Source organism: Solanum stenotomum, chromosome 12 (assembly GCF_019186545.1).
Source record: "Solanum stenotomum isolate F172 chromosome 12, ASM1918654v1, whole genome shotgun sequence".
NCBI lineage: Eukaryota > Viridiplantae > Streptophyta > Magnoliopsida > Solanales > Solanaceae > Solanum > Solanum stenotomum.
In genome coordinates, this window is record NC_064293.1 from 13,773,096 (window position 1) to 13,794,033 (window position 20,938).

Genomic DNA, 20,938 nt, shown 5'->3' on the forward strand with positions numbered 1-20,938 from the left:
CATCGATCTCACCTATGAAACATCATTGAATACTGCAACCAGACTATGCCAAGTGGCCTAGCAAAAGTAGTATCAGTATAAATAATATGTACTAGTACGCATCATCAGTCGACCTGAACTTACTACATAACATCATATCATATCATCATATTATATGAAAAGTGGAAAGAATATTAGAAAAAAATTAGATTACAATTTTACCCTTATATTAAATTTAAATGTTATAAATTATTTAACAAATTAATATCTATTAATCAAAATGTTTTAAAGTCTTTTCACCTTGTAGATTTATTGCAAGCTAAAGAGTACTCCTAAAGAAATTATACATTGATTTAGGAAATAACACATTGTTCAATTATTAATTTAATTAGTACAAAATTAATAAATTTATAAAGACATTAGATAGTAAAGTCAATTTATAGCAAACTGAATTTTAAATACTTTTTCTGTCATATTAATATGAGGAACTTTCGCATATAGTCACTCAAAAATAGTCTTATTATGCTCCATAGCTATAATTTGCTAATTACAATTCGTAGCTACATGTTATAGGAAGGAGAGTGGCGAGCGAGACTAGGAGAGTGAGGAGAGAGGCGAGCGAGAGAGGGCAGAGAGTGGGAGAGAGGTGAATTGTATATGTATATCGGTTAGATAATTGTATATTATACATATGTATTTGTATATTCTGGCGAGAGAGATTGGGAAAGGGAGGAGAGAGGCGAGCGAGATTGGGAGAGGGAGGAGAGAAGCGAGCGAGAGAGGACAATAATTTGTATAATTCACATATCGTTTGTATAATTACATGTACATTTGTATAATTCACGTTTTTTGTATAATTTAATAATATAAAGTCTGAAATTATACAAATATAATTAAACTCGAAATATTGAATTGATACAAACATAAACATATGAACTTTAAACAATTATACAAAATCTATTATACAAATTACATTATATAAATTATATTATATAAAATCCAAAAACTACACTTTTATACAAACTTGAAAAAGTTATACACAAAAAAATTGAATGTATATGATGACAACACTGAAAAACCAAATGAAATCATCGTCATATACAAATATAAACAATCGTATACAAATACAAATCAAACAAAGAATTGTTAGCTGCGATTTATACAAATATGACGAATTATACATATAAAACGTGACTAATATACAAACTGGAAGTCAGCCCACGTAATTAATGTATAATGTTAGTCGCGCGTGGTAATTATAACAAACTATAGCTATGATGAGTAATTAAGTAGTATAAATTTGCTTAACCGAGTAATTTTCCCTATTAATATTGCTTAATGAATCATCAACAATAATCTCTCTCTAAGTATGTCAACAAATTTAATGCGAGTGATTAGAGCCGTCAAAATGGGATTAGCCCATAGGGGCAGCCCAACTCAACTCGTTATTGGGGTAGGGTTGGAATAGATTTTTCAAGCTCATTTAAAACTAGGACTTATAAGCCCAACCCATATAAGCCCTTGACCCTTGAGGCTTAATTGAGGCCGGGCCGGGGTCGGCCCATGGGCCAACACTATTTATTTAAGGGTAACTTACAACAATCTCACTAGTATATGAATTAATTTAAGTAACTAATTACTTAAATGCACGTTATGTTGTAATATTATGAATCTTACCAAATTTTAGTATGTTTAGATACATGTATCTCAGAATACATAGACTCAAAATTAGGTGAATTTGTTCTAGATACACTCTACCCAAGTGAATTCGCATGTATCTAGGATACATAGACAAAATCCCACGCCTTCGTCTCCCTCTCATCTCGCTTGCCACTCTCTTATATCTCTCGCATATATGTGATGCATCACACCAGATACATGTATCTCACATATCTAGTATCCTAGATACATGCTAATTACACTAGATTTTTTGAGTGTTATTGAAACAACACAATTGTTTGCCATATTTGATTTGCAAATATTCTCATTTTCTTGATGTTATAGAATTTTAAGTTTGAAAAGGAAAAAAGAAGGGCTAGCCCACCCCAGCCCTCGATCCTTCTAGGGTTGGGTTGAACTGAGCATTTTCAGGCCTTTCCAAATAAAGGGCAAGCCCGCCCTAACCCTTCAAATTCATTGACCCGTGAGACTTGGGGCGGGTGGGATTAGACCAGTCCTTTTTGACAACTCTACAAGTGATTATGACTATTTTTTTAATAAAAAAATAATGAAAACAAAATAATAATTTATGAAGCATAAAGAAGTTAGCGAAAATTTAGGTAGTAAATCACAATTGGATAAATATCTCGCCGGAAGATATTGAGGTAGAGAAAAATAATTTTGATATATTAAAGTGGTAAACATTAATGAGTCGAAATTCTTCATTTTTATTTATACCAATGACTCGTAATGTGTGTGAGTTTCATTGAAAAATCATACCAAAATAAATTGAATCAAAGTTATTTTAAATCAATTTCGATTAACATTTTACCAAATCAAAAATAAAAAAATGGAACCAATTTCACAAATCTAGCCGACCGAACGCGCCCCCACCACTGAAGGATGGGTAGCACATGCCTCCTGTCAACTCACAACTCCATTGACGGCCATGATCACCCATACGGTTCTCTCAACGGCTGCGATCTCCTTTCTCCCAAACCTTCCTCTGATAACAGCAAGAAAGAGAGAAATGAGACATTAGTATTAGCTCTCTGTTCTTTCTCTCTCTCTACTGTTATCAGGTCGACCTTGGTCGGGTGGGGTAAGCTGAAGTTGAGCTTAACTGTGATTCTATCAACTTATTGAAGAAAAGGGGTGAAGAGTAGCTGAAAGTTTTTGATAGGCTTTTGGTTAATGCATGTGGAGATTGTTGGGGAAAGTGTGGGATCATAATGGGGAAAAGGTGGGGTATCTTGAGAATAAGGGTGATGAATTGGTGGGAGTGTTTAGCGTTTCAGTTGATTTTGAGAGTTGGAATTGAGGGTTTTGTGTAATTGAGTGGATAATTACAGGGAAGGATGTTGCTGTAGTACTACTACAATTTTCTTAGATTTTTTAAGGGAAGTGGCTTTATAAAATATATGAAGCTTTCAACATCAGGAATGGGTCAGCAGACTCATGAAGGAGGTATCTTCTACTTCTTTATACTTTTTCTTCTCTTTGGGGTATTAGCTTTTTGTATATCACTGTCGGTATGTTTGTGTTACACTTTGTTTTTGTTCTAATAAGATAAAAGGAATATATGTTGATTTCCATATGTGAATGAGATCATCTTAAGTATCTGTAATTAAGTCCAATTAAATTATTGCTGATGGATTTTTTATTCTGAAAGTAGAGAAAAAGTGTTTGAACTCAGAGCTATGGCATGCGTGTGCTGGTCCTCTGGTGTGCCTACCAAAGGTTGGGAGTCGTGTTGTTTACTTTCCTCAAGGCCATAGTGAACAGGTTTTTCTCCTTTAACCACATTTCTTCCTTATCACACAAAGTGATTTAATCCATTATTAGTCAAATAACTGATGGTCCCTTACTGGAATGGAGTGCCAGGTAGCTGCAACAACTAATAAAGAAGTTGATGCACATATACCTAATTACCCAAATTTGCCACCACAGTTGATCTGCCAACTCCACAATGTCACAATGCATGTGGGTTTCATCAATTACAATCTATGTTTTCTTAATTCTCTAATGAATTACTATTTGCTATACAAGTTGTATTAGGCGCATAGATAATTGATAATTTGTCGAATTTCAGGCAGATGTTGAAACAGACGAAGTATATGCACAAATGACTTTGCAGCCCTTGACACCGGTACTCCCCAGTGTTGCTATAAATGATTCTTAATAATAATGCCCTTTTGCATCAACTGCTTGTGAATGGGGTCACAAAAATACTCTATGTTGGATTTCAGGAAGAACAAAAAGATACTTATCTTCCTGTTGAGTTTGGAATCCCTAGCAAGCAGCCTACTAACTATTTTTGTAAGACGCTGACTGCAAGTGATACTAGCACGCACGGTGGCTTTTCTGTCCCTCGTCGTGCCGCAGAGAAAGTTTTTCCTCCTCTGGTGATTACTGGTCCCATGGTCTCGCCATTTTGACTTGGCTCTGGAGCTAAGCCTGACATGGTTGTCTTTTTTACTGGCACTCAGGATTTCTCGCAGACACCACCTACCCAAGAACTAATTGCGAGGGATCTGCATGATGTTGAATGGAAGTTCAAGCATATTTTCCGAGGCAAGCTCTAGATGTTCCTTTCCTTGTTGCTCTCTGTAGCTTTACATTGTTTAGAGTATCGTCAGCTTTTATCTAAAAGCTGGTGGGTGTTTTAACTCTTGGAGCAAAAACTAGACACCATCATGAATTGGACATGTGCTTCATCTCTGTTCCTGTTGCAATTTCCAATTAAATCATCTGATTTGTGCACTTGTGTAGGGTTGTACTGTTGTTTCCCAGTTCATACATTCCTATCCTGTTATTATATTATTAAAAAACGTATTGTGTCAGTGTCATATGTCCATGTGTGTGCATCTAATTACATTTGAGTGGCAAAACTGCCAAGAAAAAGGACTAGCAGAAAAGTAATGTAGTTACGGTAATTTTTAACCATTAATTTGTCATTATCCAAACCACCGTGATTGACACCACTCTTGTCAAAGGTGCACTTAATCCCTGAAACGAGGCTCAAAATGTGTTGAGCGCTTCGCTTCGCTCAATGTGCGCTTCAGTGCCTTCATCTAGGTTCTAAGGCATACTTTTCCTTGCCAATGAACCTCTTCTGAAGAAGCGACACTAAACAATTGATTTTTCACTTTATAGTAAGTACATTTCAATTTCTTTGTTCTTATATTTGTCATTCATGCTTATAAACTATTAGTCTTAGACTAAACATATATATTGGTATTTTTTCTCCCTTTGTGCCTTTTTTCATTAAAACCACATTTTATTTGCGATTTGCGTTTAAAGCCCCAACGGACCTTAGAGCTTTTTTGTGCTTTTTGCTTTTGTTAACACTGATTGACACCCACACTAACCCCTCGGTGGGCGGACTAAATCTTAGCAACTAAAGCAAGTTAATATTAAGATTCACAGCATCAAGGAAAGCATTAAGACAAGAAATAAGAGTCTCAACCATAATAAATAAAAAGATTGGAATTCTAACGGTTACAATCCCATAATTTGAAAGTCATCATACTAGGACTATACCTATCAAACGTCTAAGACTAGCAAAACAAATAAAATAGTCCAATGTCTGGAAATAAATGACATTTATTATCAAAAGATCTGTGGTAGCCTGATATGGAAGTAGCTCACCCTTAGATCTGAAATGTAACTGCGCTAGATGTGGTGCTGCGCAGAAGACATGGTAGATCATGAGATCTTCAAACATAGTGCACATAAAATACTATTTTTTTATTTGAAGTTGAAGATGACAAACCTTTTGAAGAATGAACGAGATTATAGACTTTCTCGAGAATAAAGAGGAGAAATTGGATAATGTTTGAAACATAAATAAGCTTTGGCTTCCTTGTCAAAAAAAGAAGAAGCTTTGGCTTATCAAAAACTTAGGAACTCTATATTTAATGGAGATGCAAGAAACATAAATGGAGTACCTTAAGATTATCTCCATGGCTGCGATGCACTGCTTTTCTGATGAAGAAACCTATGGACAATGAGAGAACTTTGCTATGCATGTATCGCAATAGAATGGATCGACATTCTTATTTGCAACTCTCCGTCTTGTGTTATTTAAGACTCTTTGGGGTCGTTTGGTAGAGTGCATAAAAATAATGCTAAATAGAGTGTATTAGTAATGCTTGTATTAGTTATGCATAGATTAATTCTTATACATTGTTTGGTTTGGTGTATTAAAAATAGCATGCATTCTATAAAAATACTTATTTACAAAAATATCCTCCACAATTATGGTAGAAAAGATGTAAAAGGGGTTTTGAGGGGTAATTGAGTCTTTAGCCATGCTAATGCATGCATTAAATCCCTTTGCATTACTAATTCCTAGAAATTCTTGGTATTAGTAATACATCAATATACAATAGAGTCAAGCATTAGTTATACATAGCATAAAAAAGTGACCCTTTGGGGTGGCCCAGTGGTTAGGGCTTAGGATTTCCATGTTGGAGGTCTCAGGTTCGAAACTCCTTGCCAGTGAAAGCAAGGGGTTTGCCTCAAGTCTTACTGAAATAGGATTTCCTTTTCGTGCCATATGCGCTTAGACTTTACTTTTTTCCCCTTTTTCTTCCCGGGGAGCTAGCTTTGAAACAAGGTAATAGGAGAAACTAAATAATCATCGAGCGAAGATTTAGCCACCCCCATATGTTTAATAATTGCATCGTGGCCCTCTTTAAAAAGAGGAACTTTTGGCATCACTACCTCATGGCAAGCTTACTGAGTATCCACCACATTCCTTTCCAAAGATTCATTCTAATTGGTTTTTCGTCGCACCGAGCTTGTCTAGTGCGGGTTACCTCTCCTATGTGGTTTGCGAGCTATTGCATAGGAGCGGGGGTTTTACCCTGTGTGCACCCAAAGGGTAGCGACGACGGGTTTCTCTCGTCATAAAAAAAACATAGCATAAAAAAGTGTACCAAACAAAGTACTATTAATACAATGAGTTAATGCATTCATTATTTTTGCTAATACACTCTACCAAACCCTTTGAGTGGACATACTTTCTTTTTTCTTCTACTTTGGGGGAAAAGTTTTTTCATTCCTCTGTAAAATGAAAACCGAGCAACCCTCAATTTTATCCATTTATGCAAAGGGGGACATAAAAATCTGATGTTAAAAATACCTATGGTCCCAATAGGTATCCTAGAGAGGTTTGGATATATCTTGAAGTGGTTGGTGTAGCATGGTGGATCAAGGTATTCAATGTCATATTAAAGAGTGGAAAGATGGCAAGTGGATTGTGAGAGAGTATAGGTTTCGATAGGTAAGAACGATGGATGATTAAAAGTTGTGAAAACTATTCTTATCAAAAGATATTGGAAATTGTGCAAACTATCATGGAATTAAAGTTTATGACTTATATGATGATCATTTGAGAAAGAATTATAGAGTTCAAACTTGAAATTTGACTGTCATGTGGATGTGTAAATTGTAATAATACAAGATTGGACAAGAATATGATCACATTCAGCAAAAGTTGCAAGTAGCACGTGTAGAGGTAATCAGAGAAGGTCGTATGAGATGGTTTGACCATATCCTATGTATACATACCTACATATGCATTGGTTTGTATGTGTAACAGTATGATGATAAAAAGTGATTTAAGGGACAAGGAGATCGAATCAATACGGAGTTATCCAATTATATAATACAGTAAAAATAAGGGAGATGATACTAACTAGTTGCAATTTAGGCTAAGTTGTTGTTGTACTTACATTAGGTGCAATTTTTGAGGACTCTTTGTAGTCGTATTAGAAGCTTATATATTGGTACACCGTACAAGGATAAATATGAGATTTGGAAAACCCTATTTTTACTTGAACGAAAAACAAATTACTTAATCGTGGAGTAAAATGAACTTGAGAAGAGTATAGGGGTTGGACAGAATTAATGTTGTCAACACTCAACCCAAGTCCCAACTAATTGTTATTGAGTGCACAGTTGGTTGACAGTTAGGAGAGAATGGACAGATAACCCGCAAGTGATCCAAGCTCACAAGTCGGATCAGAGTCGTTGTGCTAAAAATTTACTGTTGACTTTGTGCATTCATACTCATATATGCTTGTCTATTCATTCCCTGCAACACAAGTCTCAAGCTCAAAGGATTGACCTCTAATATGCATCCTTTTCCTAGCTTAGTTGCTCCTGACATAAACTTCCACGCATATTATCAAATTTGTTGTGTTCTCTTTAATCTCCAACGTTCTTTTTAATTTAATGCATGCATAAGTTGATCCTCCTATCAAGGTTCTCCTGTGGCACTAAATTGTATGTCTAATTGTCTATCTATAATCCGGTTAGTACTTGCCAAATTTTCTTCATCAAGATTCCTAAAAATTGAAGTATGGGTTACCAAGACTTTCGATGATCATTTAGGGGTGGGATTATGCAACACTATAATTGTTTTGTTAGTGATGTGAAAGAGGATAAGGAACAGGATAACACTTCCTCCATCATGTTGTATGACTTAGGATGTGCCAAATGGTTTAACATCATTCGTTGATGACATTATTTTATGTTACTTTCACAACTCCTGAAAATTCTAAATTCATGTGACTTCACAGTTTAAACTTTGATACGGTGTTTCTTCAATCAGATATGTTTTTTCCACTATTACTCACAAAATACGTAAGTCATATTAACATCTTAAATTTCAGTTTCTTTGAAACATCATTTGTGTAAAATGGGATGAAGGAAGTTTTTCTAGGGTATTGGGGAACTTGTGTCTGATTTTTTGGTTAAAAGTGACACTGAACTTGTATATGTTAATTTTAATTTAGCAACACTGCCTATTAAAAAAGTAAATTAGGCGGCAAAAACTAAAATAGTATGAAATTGCACTAAAAAAATACAAAAGGTGGATGGATAGCCTAGGGTGGTGGTGGATGGAGTATGGAAGCAGGATAAGTATATTAGTTACTCCCTCTATCTCTAAATCCCTTTTTACACATTTCAGTGTTGTAAGGAGGTGGAAAAAACTAAAAATAGTATGAAACTGCACTAAAAAAATTAGAAGGTTGATGGATGGTCTAGGGTGATGGTGGATGGAGTATGGAAGCAGGATAAGTATTTTAGTTTAGTCTTTTGTTACACATTTCAGTGTTGCAAAAAGAAGTTAAGGAGTTCAACTCCCGTGTTATATTGGACAGTTGGTGGCAAAAGAATACTACAGTTCTGAATATACTTTATCCAGAAAGAAAATTACAGTTAAAAATATAAGTTTATGCTCATTTCTACTCAAGATTTAATTATTTAAACTCTTGGTACATGTAAATGATACATGTCAAACTTTATGGACTTTCACACGCAATTTGATATAATGCTTTCATTCTACCTCTCTTTCTCCACGAGGTACTGGTAAGGTCTGCGACTCTGCGTACATTCTACCCTCCCCAGACCTCACTTGTGGGATTTCACTGGGTATGTTGTTGTTGTTGCTTTCATTGATTGTTTTGTCATCCTAATCCTGTTAACTTAAATTGGAGTCTTATATTCTTTCAAAAATTTGTTTTAATAACTTGTTGGATAAAAGGATGCTTCCTGATTGCATGTGGAAGGAAGGTGTAATGCTGTGTTGTAACTGATAAATGTGTACCAGGTATGCTATCATCTGTTTATGTTTTCTCACTTTGCATACAGGACAGCCTAAGCGGCATCTTCTTACTACTGGCTGGAGTGTGTTTGTTAGTGCCAAAAGGCTTGTTGCTGGAGATTCTGTACTTTTCATTTGGTACTGTTTAGTCAGGCTCTATTGACACTACTGTACATCAGTCACATATTATTGCATGACAGTTTCCTCCATGCTTTTTCCTGAGATAGTCGGTTCTGTGCAGGAATGAGAAAAATCAGCTCCTTCTGGGAATTCGGCGTGCAATTCGACCCCAGACTGTGATGCCATCATCAGTTCTATCTAGTGATAGCATGCACATCGGATTACTTGCTGCTGCTGCTCATGCTGCTGCTACTAATAGCTGTTTCACTGTCTTTTTTAACCCAAGGTAGTACGGAACAGTACTCCCCCCTTGTGTTTTCATTTATAGCTATTACCTTTTTTGCTTTTTTCTTCTCACGTGCTTCTTGTGTTAGGGCTAGCCCATCCGAGTTTGTTATACCACTTTCAAAATACATCAAAGCTGTATATCACACATGCGTTTCTGTTGGAATGCGCTTTCGGATGCTATTTGAAACTGAAGAATCAAGTGTTCGAAGGTATGGAATGAAGTTGTTTTATCTTAAGTGAAAGATTTCCTTTTATTTTCTTGATGTCATATTTCCTCATCTATTCTGTCTGAAGTGCTATCTAAGTAGGCTTGTAGTTTCTTATTGATGTATTGGTCACCTATTTTAAACTTAACTGCAGATGAAGGCTCTCGAATATGTATCTTTGCCTATGTTTTGTTTCATCATGAATTATAGTTGGAGAATTAAGTCTACTTATGTAGAATGATAAATTGGGGTGATGTTCCGGGATTGTTACCCCTATGGCCCATAGATGTGCATATCATTCTTGTCTAGTACTGGGGAAAATATATTTGCATTCTTGCATTAGGGTTTCAATTAATGAAGTTGGTGGTTAGTTCTGGTAAATAAACCAATTTTTGAACCAGTTAAATTAAAATTTCATTGCTAGTAAGTTGGTGCCGTACCTTTGTGTGTATCATTGAAATCTTTGGCCTGTATATTTGTTAGATAACTCTCTCTCTCTTTTGATAAACCAATAAGATTTTATGGATGTGTGGACAGAAACAAAAGCCAGTATACAAGAGGTATACCAAAAAGTATAAAACCTACAAGAAGAAATGGTTTTCTAGAATAGTCCCTCAATCTTCTAGCTACAGGGATCTCATGGGTGCACCAAACGGAAAATAAGGGATAAGAGGCTACTATCAACTGTACATAATTCATCTCCACCCCTTCAAAAGATCGCATGTTTCTCTCTCCATAGTACCCGCATAAGTGCTAATGAGCAATATTCCAAGCCGTGTGCCATCTTCTCCATCTGCCGCAATTCCAACTACATCATCTCTTTCACAGTACTTGGCATCGCCCATTGTACTCCAAACCAAGTAAGGATATCCCACCATAACCTCAAAACAAATTGGCAATGAAAAAGAAGATGGTCGACATCTTCACCTGGATCCTTACACATAAAACACCAGCTAACATAAGTGACCTGTCATTACAATAGATAACTCTTTTTCGGTGGTTCTGTCATTTTTCAGATACATGGGCACAATTACTGGGATTGGTGACTTCAATCCAGTTCGCTGGGCAAACTCTCACTGGCGGTCTGTCAAGGTACATGGACTATTATTTTTATTTTCCCTTAAGCATTTCTCTATTATTGTTCTTTTGTAACTACATTAGTTAACATTGTTTTTCCATTCATGTGTCAATGTTTGAAGGCTTTTCTCTTTTTTCCTTTTACTTCGTTTGAGGTTCGGGTGGTGGGTGGGTCGGTTCAAGTCGAACCTCACACATCGGGTGGGTTGGATCCTTCTCATGTGTCAATGATCTCTCTCTCTCTCTCATGTGTTTGGCTTTCAACCGGAAACCACATTCTGAATCAACATCAAACTAGTGCCTTAAAATATTATTTCTTCAATTGTTATCTGTGGTTTGCCTCTACTTTTCTGCTGCTTGTAGCTCGTCTCTTATTAACTATAAGAGATCAAATGCTTGTCATCTATCAGCAATTCATTTAACTTGAAAGTTAAATAGTTTAATGTCTAAATTTGATCTAATGTTTAACTTCCATGCTGCAACGTCTGACTTTCTGTATGGTGTCAAGTTCTTTTTTCCCCCACATCTATCTGGCATGGCTTATATATGAATGTAAAGGTGCACTGGAAGGTTTTGTGCATTACTGCATTTGATATACTTGACTCACAACCCTTCAAAATCCCTGATTCACCTGTGGTGGTCGCACATAATTTGGGTGTGGTTCGGATCCACACTGGATTTAGATGTATGACCAATATAGATTGATTGGGGGCCAAACACATATACAGACCCTTAAATTTGACTCTAATTTTCATTTTGATGCTTTAACTCATGCTTGTTCCATCCAGACCCTCCAACATCATAATATGTGTGCCTTTTAAACACAAAATGCTGACATGGTATAATGTGGGCAACACACAATCTTTTGAGCGTGTAAAAAGAGAAACAAAAGGAAATATTTATTCTTTTTAATTATAATTATTGTCTTCTTCATCTTGTTTATATGCACTGCCACCTCTACCACAACACCACTACCCCCGGGACATCAATCATCTATGTGATCACTTTCTCCGTTTCATTACCATTTACAACACCTCTACCGCTATATTTATTGTCTCCACCATCATCGGGTTCCATCTCATAGCTTTTCCTACCTCATTTACCACCTTCAATGGCATAATCAACAAATCTCAATACAATGATCTATATAAAATCCTAAAAAATAGTACTATAATCATAGTCAAAATTTTCTATTTTATCAATATGGAAGAAGCTAAAGACCAAATATTGTACTAAAATTTCAAAATTTCAACTTTTCTAATAATATCACCAAGAAAACACAATTCATAAAAAAATCATTTTAATATTCACCTAAAAATTGATTTTAAAAAAGTAAGAATTCGAAATTGAAATCCAAAAATGGATCCAAACAAGTTTTAATATGGTGGATAACAAGGGCTGAGGAGAGAGCCACAAGAGAATAGAGAAGGAAGAAGAGGAGGAAAATCTGAAAAAGGGAGAAGGGGAAGGAGGTCATCGTAGAGGGCAGTTGAAAATTTTGAGGTTTTTCTTTTTTCTTTTAAAGCTCAAAATCTTATTTTTAATCCAGAGCCAGGTGTCATTTTCTCAGTGGCTTATAATGCCATGTCACCAGCATGAGAACTGCACATATATTTAAGTGTCAAAATGAAAATTAGAGTTAAGTTTAAGGGTCTGTATATGTGTTTGGCCTTGAATCTTGATTGGGTATTTGGCTTGATTTTTGGGTTTATGTCTTGTGAAAAAAATAGTAGGTGCTTATAAAAAATAAATTTTTCTAGTTTAGTTAAATTACTTTACTTAATCAAATATTTACTCATATTGGCTGTATCCCCGTATGAGGTACTCGCACCCGAATCTGAGCAACATAACTTCACATAGCTTTTGCAGAAATCAGATTTATAAGTGCTCTAATCCTTATAATTTGTCTAACAGCTAGTTGTATGAAAATTATCTACAACAAGGATATTACAGCTCTATAATCATATACTGTTTGTATGGTGAAAAACGTTCACTTTTGTTGATAACACTTCATATTTATCAACAAATTTCTTGAAATTATAGGTTGGTTGGGATGAGTCAACTGCAGGAGAGAGGCAACCGAGGGTCTCATTATGGGAGATAGAGCCTTTGACTACTTTTCCGATGTATCCATCTCTTTTTCCTCTAAGACTAAAGCGGCCTTTGTATCCAGGAACCTCATCTTATCAAGGTATGGCACACTGAATGGTCATGTGGTTAGAGAATTGAAACTGTAAATCCTATCTTTCCTTCATTTTGGGAAAATTGTGAAGTCTGCAGTGTACTTATCAAGAAAGAAAGAATTTGGGACTAAACCTGTGGTTTGTGTTTGGTTGAGGAGATTACCTAAATCCAGGATAAACTTTATATCACAATCATTGGATTATCTTTCCCAGATAGAAGGTGGGAAGATTTATAATCCCAGGATAACCTGCTTTTTAACCAAACAGCCCCTTAATGTCTCTTCTAATCCCCAAAGTTCTTCATCCTCTCTTCCCCACCCAAATAGCCATGATATAATGGGAAAAACACGAGTCTATAGCAGTATCATTGTTCAGATAGCCACCAATTCTCATTCCAGAAGTCATACTAGTAATTTTTCTCCTTTGCTTTTGTAGATAGTAACAATGAAGCTATTAATCAAATGGCATGGTTAAGAGGGAATACTGGTGAGCTAGGACCTCATTCAATGAATCTTCAGTCTTTTGGCATGCTTCCTTGGATGCAACAGAGAATTGATTCAACAATTTTCCCAAATGATATAAATCAGCACTATCAAGCTATGCTGGCTACTGGTTTGCAAAGTTTCGGGAGTGGAGATTTGCTAAAACAGCAAGTAATGCAGTTTCAGCAGCCTGTCCAATATCTCCAACATGCAAGTACTGATAATTCCATTCTGCAACAGCAGGAAACAATGCAGCAAGCAGTTCATCAGCATATGCTGCCTGCTCAAACCCAAATGCTGTCAGAGAACCTGCAAAGGCAATCACAGCAGCAATCCAATAATCAGTCGGAGGAACAGGCTCATCAACACGTTTACCAAGAAGCATTCCAAATCCCACACGATCAGCTCCAGCAGAGGCAACCATCAAGTGTTTCCTCTCCATTTTTGAAAGTAGATTTTACAGATTTGAACTCAAAGTTTTCAGCATCTGTTACTCCTTTGGGCATGCAAAATATGCTAGGTTCGTTGTGTTCTGAAGGAAGTGGTAATTCATTGAATATCAACAGAACTGGTCAGTCTGTAATCGTTGAGCAGCCACCCCAACAGTCCTGGATGTCAAAATTCACGCAGTCACAACTAAATACGTGCTCCAACTCTTCACCACTCCCAACATATGGGAAAGATAGATCCAATTCTCGGGAAAATTGTAACTTGGATTCCCAGAATCAAGAGCTTTTTGGTGCTAATGTTGATTCTTCAGGGCATCTCCTTCCGACCACAGTGTCTAATGTTACTACTACATGCGCTGATATGTCCACAATGCCACTTGGGGCTTCGGGATATCAGAATTCTTTATATGGTTATGTGCAAGACTCTTCTGAGTTGTTGCACAATGCAGGACAAATTGATCCACCAAATGCAACCCATACATTTGTCAAGGTGCCAGTTCTGCTGTTTAAGGTCAAATTTTTCATTGGCTTTAGTGCATCCGACAATTATGTGAGTATAGTTTTTTGTCTATGCAGGTTTACAAATCGGGGTGTGTTGGGAGGTCACTGGATATCGCCCAGTTCCACAGCTATCATGAGCTGCGACGGGAATTGGGGCAGATGTTCGGTATTGAGGGGTTCCTTGAAGACCCTCAAAGATCAGGCTGGCAGCTTGTATTTGTTGACAGGGAGAATGATATCCTTCTCCTTGGAGACGACCCATGGGAGTAAGTGTCATCATGGGAAGACTTCATTATATAACTGTTTCTTGAATTTCCACTACAGCTGAAGGAAGAACATATGCTTTTAAAACTTGTTCCTTATGTCTCAACTTTTGATTTGTAAGGTTGCTTTTTCTTATTTAGTTAACGACTTAACTCACAAGTCTGTTATCTTACCTTCACATGATTTTTGTCTATTCAACCTATGGCGTAGCGTTCAATATTTGGCTTTTCTGTAGTCCTATTATAAAATTATAATATTCTCTTTATTTCCCTGACATGGTATTTTCAGGGCGTTTGTCAATAACGTCTGGAATATAAAAATCCTTTCACCTGAAGATGTGCAAAAGCTGGGAAAGGAAGAGCCTGAATCCCTGAAGCGTGGAGTGGTTGAAAGGATGAGCAGCACTAGTGCTGATGATCGAGATCTTATTTCTGGAATGCCATCTCTGGAGTATTGATTGTTGTAATGCTTTAAAAGAAGAAAACTAATTCTGATTCTCGATCTTCTCAAGGATCAGAAATTCAAATTTCATGCCTCGTAGCCTGGCTTCTTTAGCTTTCGTCAAATTGGTCCATCTCCTAATTTTATGTTGTATTTTGCATTTGGATCTAGCTGTAATAAGACTTTAGGCATCTTCCATTTGTATGGTGTAGTTTTCATTGTAATCCTGTTGTACAAGTTAGTATAATTCGCTGAGGTGTGATTTAAACTAAGAATCTTGCAAGTGTTAAAACTTGCTTTACTTCTATATTTGGCAAGTAACTCTTGAATTGACTGAGTTCTGTTTCAATTTAGGTTTGTTTTTGTTTGAGAAATTTGAAGAAGAGAATAGATATTGAGAATTGTATTCATTGACTATTTCCTCAAGATAATGGGAGGTAAATAGTTGTTACAAATAATGTAAACAAGGTGTTATAAAATATTATAGTGTGGATGTCCACTACACCAAGCAGTTACTCTTACCCATTATCTCCATAACTTTCCTCCATTATGAAGATAACCATAACCTCCATAACCTCCACCTTTATAACCACTATTCTTGTAACATTACACCTCCATAGCCTCCTCCATAATATTCATGATTAATGTCACGTTTATGATCAACCTTTTGTATGCCTCTATATTACACCCATAAATAGAGGAATAAGGGTTCATATTGTATACACTTGATTATTTGAAAGAATAAGAAAAACTCTCATCTCTTGTCTTCCTATTTATATTATCATCTTCAATATTTCTTATCTTGTTTTGCTTTAGTTTTACAACACGTTATCAGCACGAGTTGCTCATTCTCCGTCAAAGAATCAATGGTAGGTATTTCTTGATTTTTATGAATTATCCTAGTAATTCTTTGGCTGCAAGGTATACTTCATATCCTATATATTATTTGTACTAACAAAATTTATTTTGTGGTTATTTTAAAATGGTTAGTAAATTATGATAATCTTCATAACAATATTGTGAGGGACTATTAAAATGTTTTAATTTATTTTTACTTGGGACTTTTATTTGGTTCCAACTTGTTGTTCTAATTAATTAGTTTTGTTCATTTTTATTCAATTTTAAGTCACATTCAGATTATATTTATGGTATTCAATATTTATTTTTTGGTAATGCATTTGGTTTATTAAGACATTGGTTGAGGGTAAGACAATGAATTTAGGTTTCACCGCACCAAGTGGGTAAGACATCGAGTTAAAGTCTCGGTGCACCATCATAATAAGAAGTTGGGTTCAAGTCCTATTGATTTATGACCAAAGGCGTCTTTATATGGGCAAGACATTGGGTTTACGTCCTAATGCACTATAGTGATGATATGATGATGACTAACATAAAGTTTTATACTTTTGACTGAAAGTCATGAAATTTACCCAATTAATTTGCTCCATTCTCTTATGTGAATGTGGTAGCAGTGCATAATATGTCTGAAAAATGACAAGTGGTTGAATGTATAAATAGGAGTGTGGTAAAATGTTAATGGTCATCATTGTGGTAATTAAAAGGAAGAACATTATGGGTTCTTAAGATGCTCCTTCAAATGTGAAGGTAATTTTGTCCATTAAAGTGGTATGAAAGGTTATTGGACACATTGTTTCTTAAGATGCTCCTTCAAATGTGAAGGTAATTTTTTAAGGTAATTTTTATCCATTAAAGTGGTATGAGAAGTTATTGGGCACATTGTTGTTAGTGCAACCCAAATTTGAAAAGTTTTGTAAATCCTCCATCAAAATAAAGGAATACAAAGTGATAGTACATTTGGTACATTTGACCTCTTAAAGTGATGTTGAGGTGAGTCACATAAATTTGATAAAGCCAAATCATGACAATGAGTTTCTGATAAAAACTTATGGAGCATGTTCAAATGGTTATGGTTCATTTCTTGAAGAAAATGTGACTTGTGTTCGTATGGGTAAGAACATGTTCATGTATGGTTGGATAAATGTCACATTTGACCTCTACGGGAGGTTTGAGATATTGATTTTTTTTTTAATATTTTGACATAAATGGTCATTTTGATCATACGATTTGAATACTACACAAATATTGTGGTATGTTTTATCATGAACTATTGGAGGGCAAAAGAAAGAAGTAATTCTTTTCTATAAAGGTTGTGGTCATGACCAAAATAAATATTATTGTGTGGCAACACAAATTTGTCATTGGTTATCAAGAAATAAGTCTTGCATGTAATAAATTTAATCATGACAATAATAATAATTTTCTCCTTGAATGAGATGCTCACCATAAGAATGGTGTTGTGAAATTTGTGGTGGTACACAAAATTAATTGAGAGTTCCGAAAGGGCTAATTTGTTACTATCCGGAGGAATGAAATAGTTCATAATATTGGGGTTGTAGTAAGTCTCAAAAGAAACTTTTTAAGTTTCGAAGGAATTGAAATAAAATTTATTATATTGAGACTGTAAATTATTGAAAGATTAAATATCTTTAGATTACTACAATCAAAGCGGGTTATGAATATTTATATAAAAGGTTATCCGCCTTTCTCTTGTTTGTTGTATGAAGATATGGGCATGATGAAGGAATCACATGCAAAAGTAAACTAGAAGTTTACTAGAATAAATATCAGTTGGCATAACCGGTTGACCATTCTGGTTCAGATGTGATGCAAAAGAAATTGAGAATTCATGTGACTATATGTTTGAAGTAATACAAGATTCTTCAAGAATTCTATTGTGTTTCTTGTTCTCATGATAAAATGATAATTGTATCAACTAAGGTGCGGAGGTATCCCTTGAAATCATTTGAAACATATAGAAAGGTGAATATGGGCCGTTCACCTGCCATGTGGACCGCTTACTATTATGATTTAATAGATGCATCTATACGGTCACATGTGCATTTGTATCAACTTACAAATTGATTTTTGTAAGGTTGTTTGCTCAAATTGTTAAATTAAGAGCAAAGTTTCAAACTATAAAATTATGTTGATAATACTGGTTGGTTTAGCAGAAATTATTTGCCTCCAATTATAGCTAGACCACTGATTATGAGAACAAATCTCTCAAATAAAATTTTGTATGAGATGAGTTTATTTAACGTGTATGCATCAAGCCAACAAGGTTCTCCCATCACAATTGGTTCAGGGTCAGGAACCAAATAATTTCCATCTAAGAATTTGATGTGTGCACATATGATTTTATTGCTCCACCACACACAAAGATGGATCCCCAAATGAGGTTGAGGGTAAATGCTAGATTCCTAACATTAGGAGGAGATATGTTTAGTAGATGAAAATTATGTGTGGGGTGAATTATCTAAATCCTCGTTAAAAAAAATATGAACTTGAAGTTCACGAGATAATTCATTTGCAAAATGTTGCAAATAATTTGCCAGATATATTTGCTGACCCAATATTTTAATTAAGCTGCAAATGCTCCAATAAATAGTCCTTAAAGGACAGAGTCTATGGTACGCCAGAAGTGTGATAGACCAATCGATTCCAAATGTAAAACTCCTTGAGGAAGGAGAGGAGCAAATTATCAAAATGGTCATGATAATGAGGTAAGTGCTTTGAAAGAGTACTATGACATAACACTTCATAAAACCTTGACAAAGGTTGAGGTACCTGAAAATGATGATAAATGAAGAGATCTGGATATGTTATGTCGTATTGGAATCGATATCAAAATGACCGTCGATGGTATCTTTAATATGAAGTAGCACTCAATGCTATAAATGGTTATGAGGATCTTAAATTTGAATCTGTCATATAGTGTTGACAGATAAATGATTGGCACTATTCAAGTATATTTTGTTTCACTTAGAAAAGTGATGTTTTTGATCTTCTAGTTCATGGATTAAAATATAATGTCACTGTAGTACAAATGAATCATTGTGTGAAAGTATAACCGTAAGATATAAAGTGCGATTTGTGCCTCGGGGCATAAAGGGTTTCGCAAAATTCCTGACATTATTAAATGGAGATATATTCTTCAATGGTGGATGCAATGAGACTTGTTTCAGTCTAGCAATAGATGAAATACTTGAATATGCATAATGATTATTATGTCTAACTAGACAATGAAGTTATATGAAAATTCTTGAAGGATTTAAAATGCATTTAAAGCAATTCCATTGAGTACCCAATGGTTTTGAGATTGCTTAACACAGAGAAAGAATATTTTTGATCTCATGAAAATGATTTAAAATGTCATGTATTAGTGCAATTGGTGCACTTACAGATTGATGGTTATGCAAATGCTAGAAGATTATTTGATATACATATAAAAAGTTATGTGAGGGGTGTCACACCCTTTTTGCGCACGGCGGTAGGGTTTTTCCAATTTAAGTGACGGTATTGATTAAGAGATTATTTTATTTTTATATTTTTTATATTTTTTTTAGAGTCACCACTTGAAATTGAGTTATGGTGTTCCAAGTCACCTATTTGTTTAATCCCTAATCAAAAGGAAATGACTCTTTATTTGGTCTACGAATTCAAGATTCGGGTAAGGAATTCTGTTGATCGAGGGGAAGGTATTAGGCATCCCTCGAGTTCCGTGGTTCTAGCACGACCGCTTTTATTGACTTACACTTAAATTATTATTATTATTATTATTATTATTATTATTATTATTTGGATACATTATTTCGGCCATGATTTGCTCTTATTTATTTTTATTGTTGAATTTTATTAATCTCAAATCGGATGCATAACTGCATTCTCAATCTTGACATTTAGAGACATAATTGTCTTCTTTTATCGAGTACCTCACACCTAATAATATCTATTTACACCTCTTGATTTAAATTAATGAAAGTTAATTATTAAAATAATTTGGCCAAGGTGCGCAACCGCATCCTTGAATTTGTCCAAGGTGCGTAACTGCATCCTGGAGTTTCTTAAGTATCTCAAAAAGATGTGGAACCACATTCTTAATTGAGAGAAATTTAATTACGTTTGTACTCATCCAATGTATAATAGATCCTAATATATACCTATTATTATGTTAAAACAGTCTAAAAGCAAATGTCAACGTCAAAATGTTAAAGTGACCAAAACCTTTTCTATATGTCACTTATCACCTCCCCCACAAAATATTAAATTCAATTAATTAAATCTTATTTTATTAAAGCATAAAAGTACTTTCAGTCATTAACTAAACAGTGTGTTATTAATTTACAATTTTTTAATATAATTATTAATTTTCAGTGAAGCATAACAAAATATAAACAAATAAAGTAAGAGCAACAATAGTGTTTCCAAGCATTAACAAAACAGAGCGTAATTAATTTATAATTTTTTTTAATGAAAGCATAATAAAACAACAAATACATTAAGAGTACACTTTAACTAATAATTAGTGACTATATCTCATTTAACAAATATTTTCGCTTAAACAATAAGGCGATTTTTACTATTTGCAAGTTATTACCTCCAAATCTAATGTCATAAATTAATGAACTCATAATAGGGCCCTTTTTAAGAAAAAATAAATCTAACCTTTATATTCACAATAAACTTGAAACTAGCCTTAAATCTATGACCATAAGAATACCAAGAATCTAAGAGACTTTAGATGATAAAGATTAAATAGTATAAAAATGCATTTTTTGGTTAACAAACAATGATTTACTTAGTCCATTCT

At 34.8% G+C, this 20,938-nt stretch overlaps 1 protein-coding gene across 3 annotated transcripts; it reads left to right on the forward strand.

Annotated features, from left to right (window-relative positions):
- The first annotated feature begins 2,583 nt into the window (after window positions 1–2,583).
- LOC125848147 (auxin response factor 8-like) lies at window positions 2,584–15,604 on the forward strand. 3 transcript variants are annotated; one of them, XR_007444495.1, is made up of 14 exons: window positions 2,584–3,105; window positions 3,311–3,423; window positions 3,523–3,621; window positions 3,731–3,787; window positions 3,888–4,043; window positions 4,128–4,212; window positions 9,304–9,394; window positions 9,498–9,662; window positions 9,751–9,873; window positions 10,887–10,962; window positions 12,991–13,138; window positions 13,566–14,551; window positions 14,622–14,828; window positions 15,115–15,355. XR_007444495.1 is itself a non-coding variant. In XM_049527958.1 (14 exons), the coding sequence occupies exons 1-14, from the start codon at window positions 3,060–3,062 to the stop codon at window positions 15,281–15,283; spliced, it is 2,505 nt and encodes an 834-aa protein (XP_049383915.1). In that variant the 5' UTR covers window positions 2,592–3,059; the 3' UTR covers window positions 15,284–15,604. The 3 variants fall into 3 exon arrangements, 2 of the variants coding, with proteins under 2 accessions (XP_049383915.1, XP_049383916.1); XM_049527958.1 differs by having other exon boundaries at window positions 2,592–3,105; window positions 14,638–14,828; window positions 15,115–15,604; XM_049527959.1 differs by having other exon boundaries at window positions 2,592–3,105; window positions 3,314–3,423; window positions 14,638–14,828; window positions 15,115–15,604.
- The last annotated feature ends 5,334 nt before the right edge of the window (window positions 15,605–20,938 follow it).

Excerpts from the sequence above, each read along its gene's own strand:
- LOC125848147 (XM_049527958.1), top strand. The coding sequence starts at position 3,060 with ATGAAGCTTTCAACATCAGGAATGGGTCAGCAGACTCATGAAGGAG. Across the intron at positions 3,622-3,730 it reads TCCACAATGTCACAATGCAT|GCAGATGTTGAAACAGACGA; the intron begins GTGGGTTTCATC and ends GTCGAATTTCAG. Across the intron at positions 14,829-15,114 it reads CTTGGAGACGACCCATGGGA|GGCGTTTGTCAATAACGTCT; the intron begins GTAAGTGTCATC and ends TGGTATTTTCAG.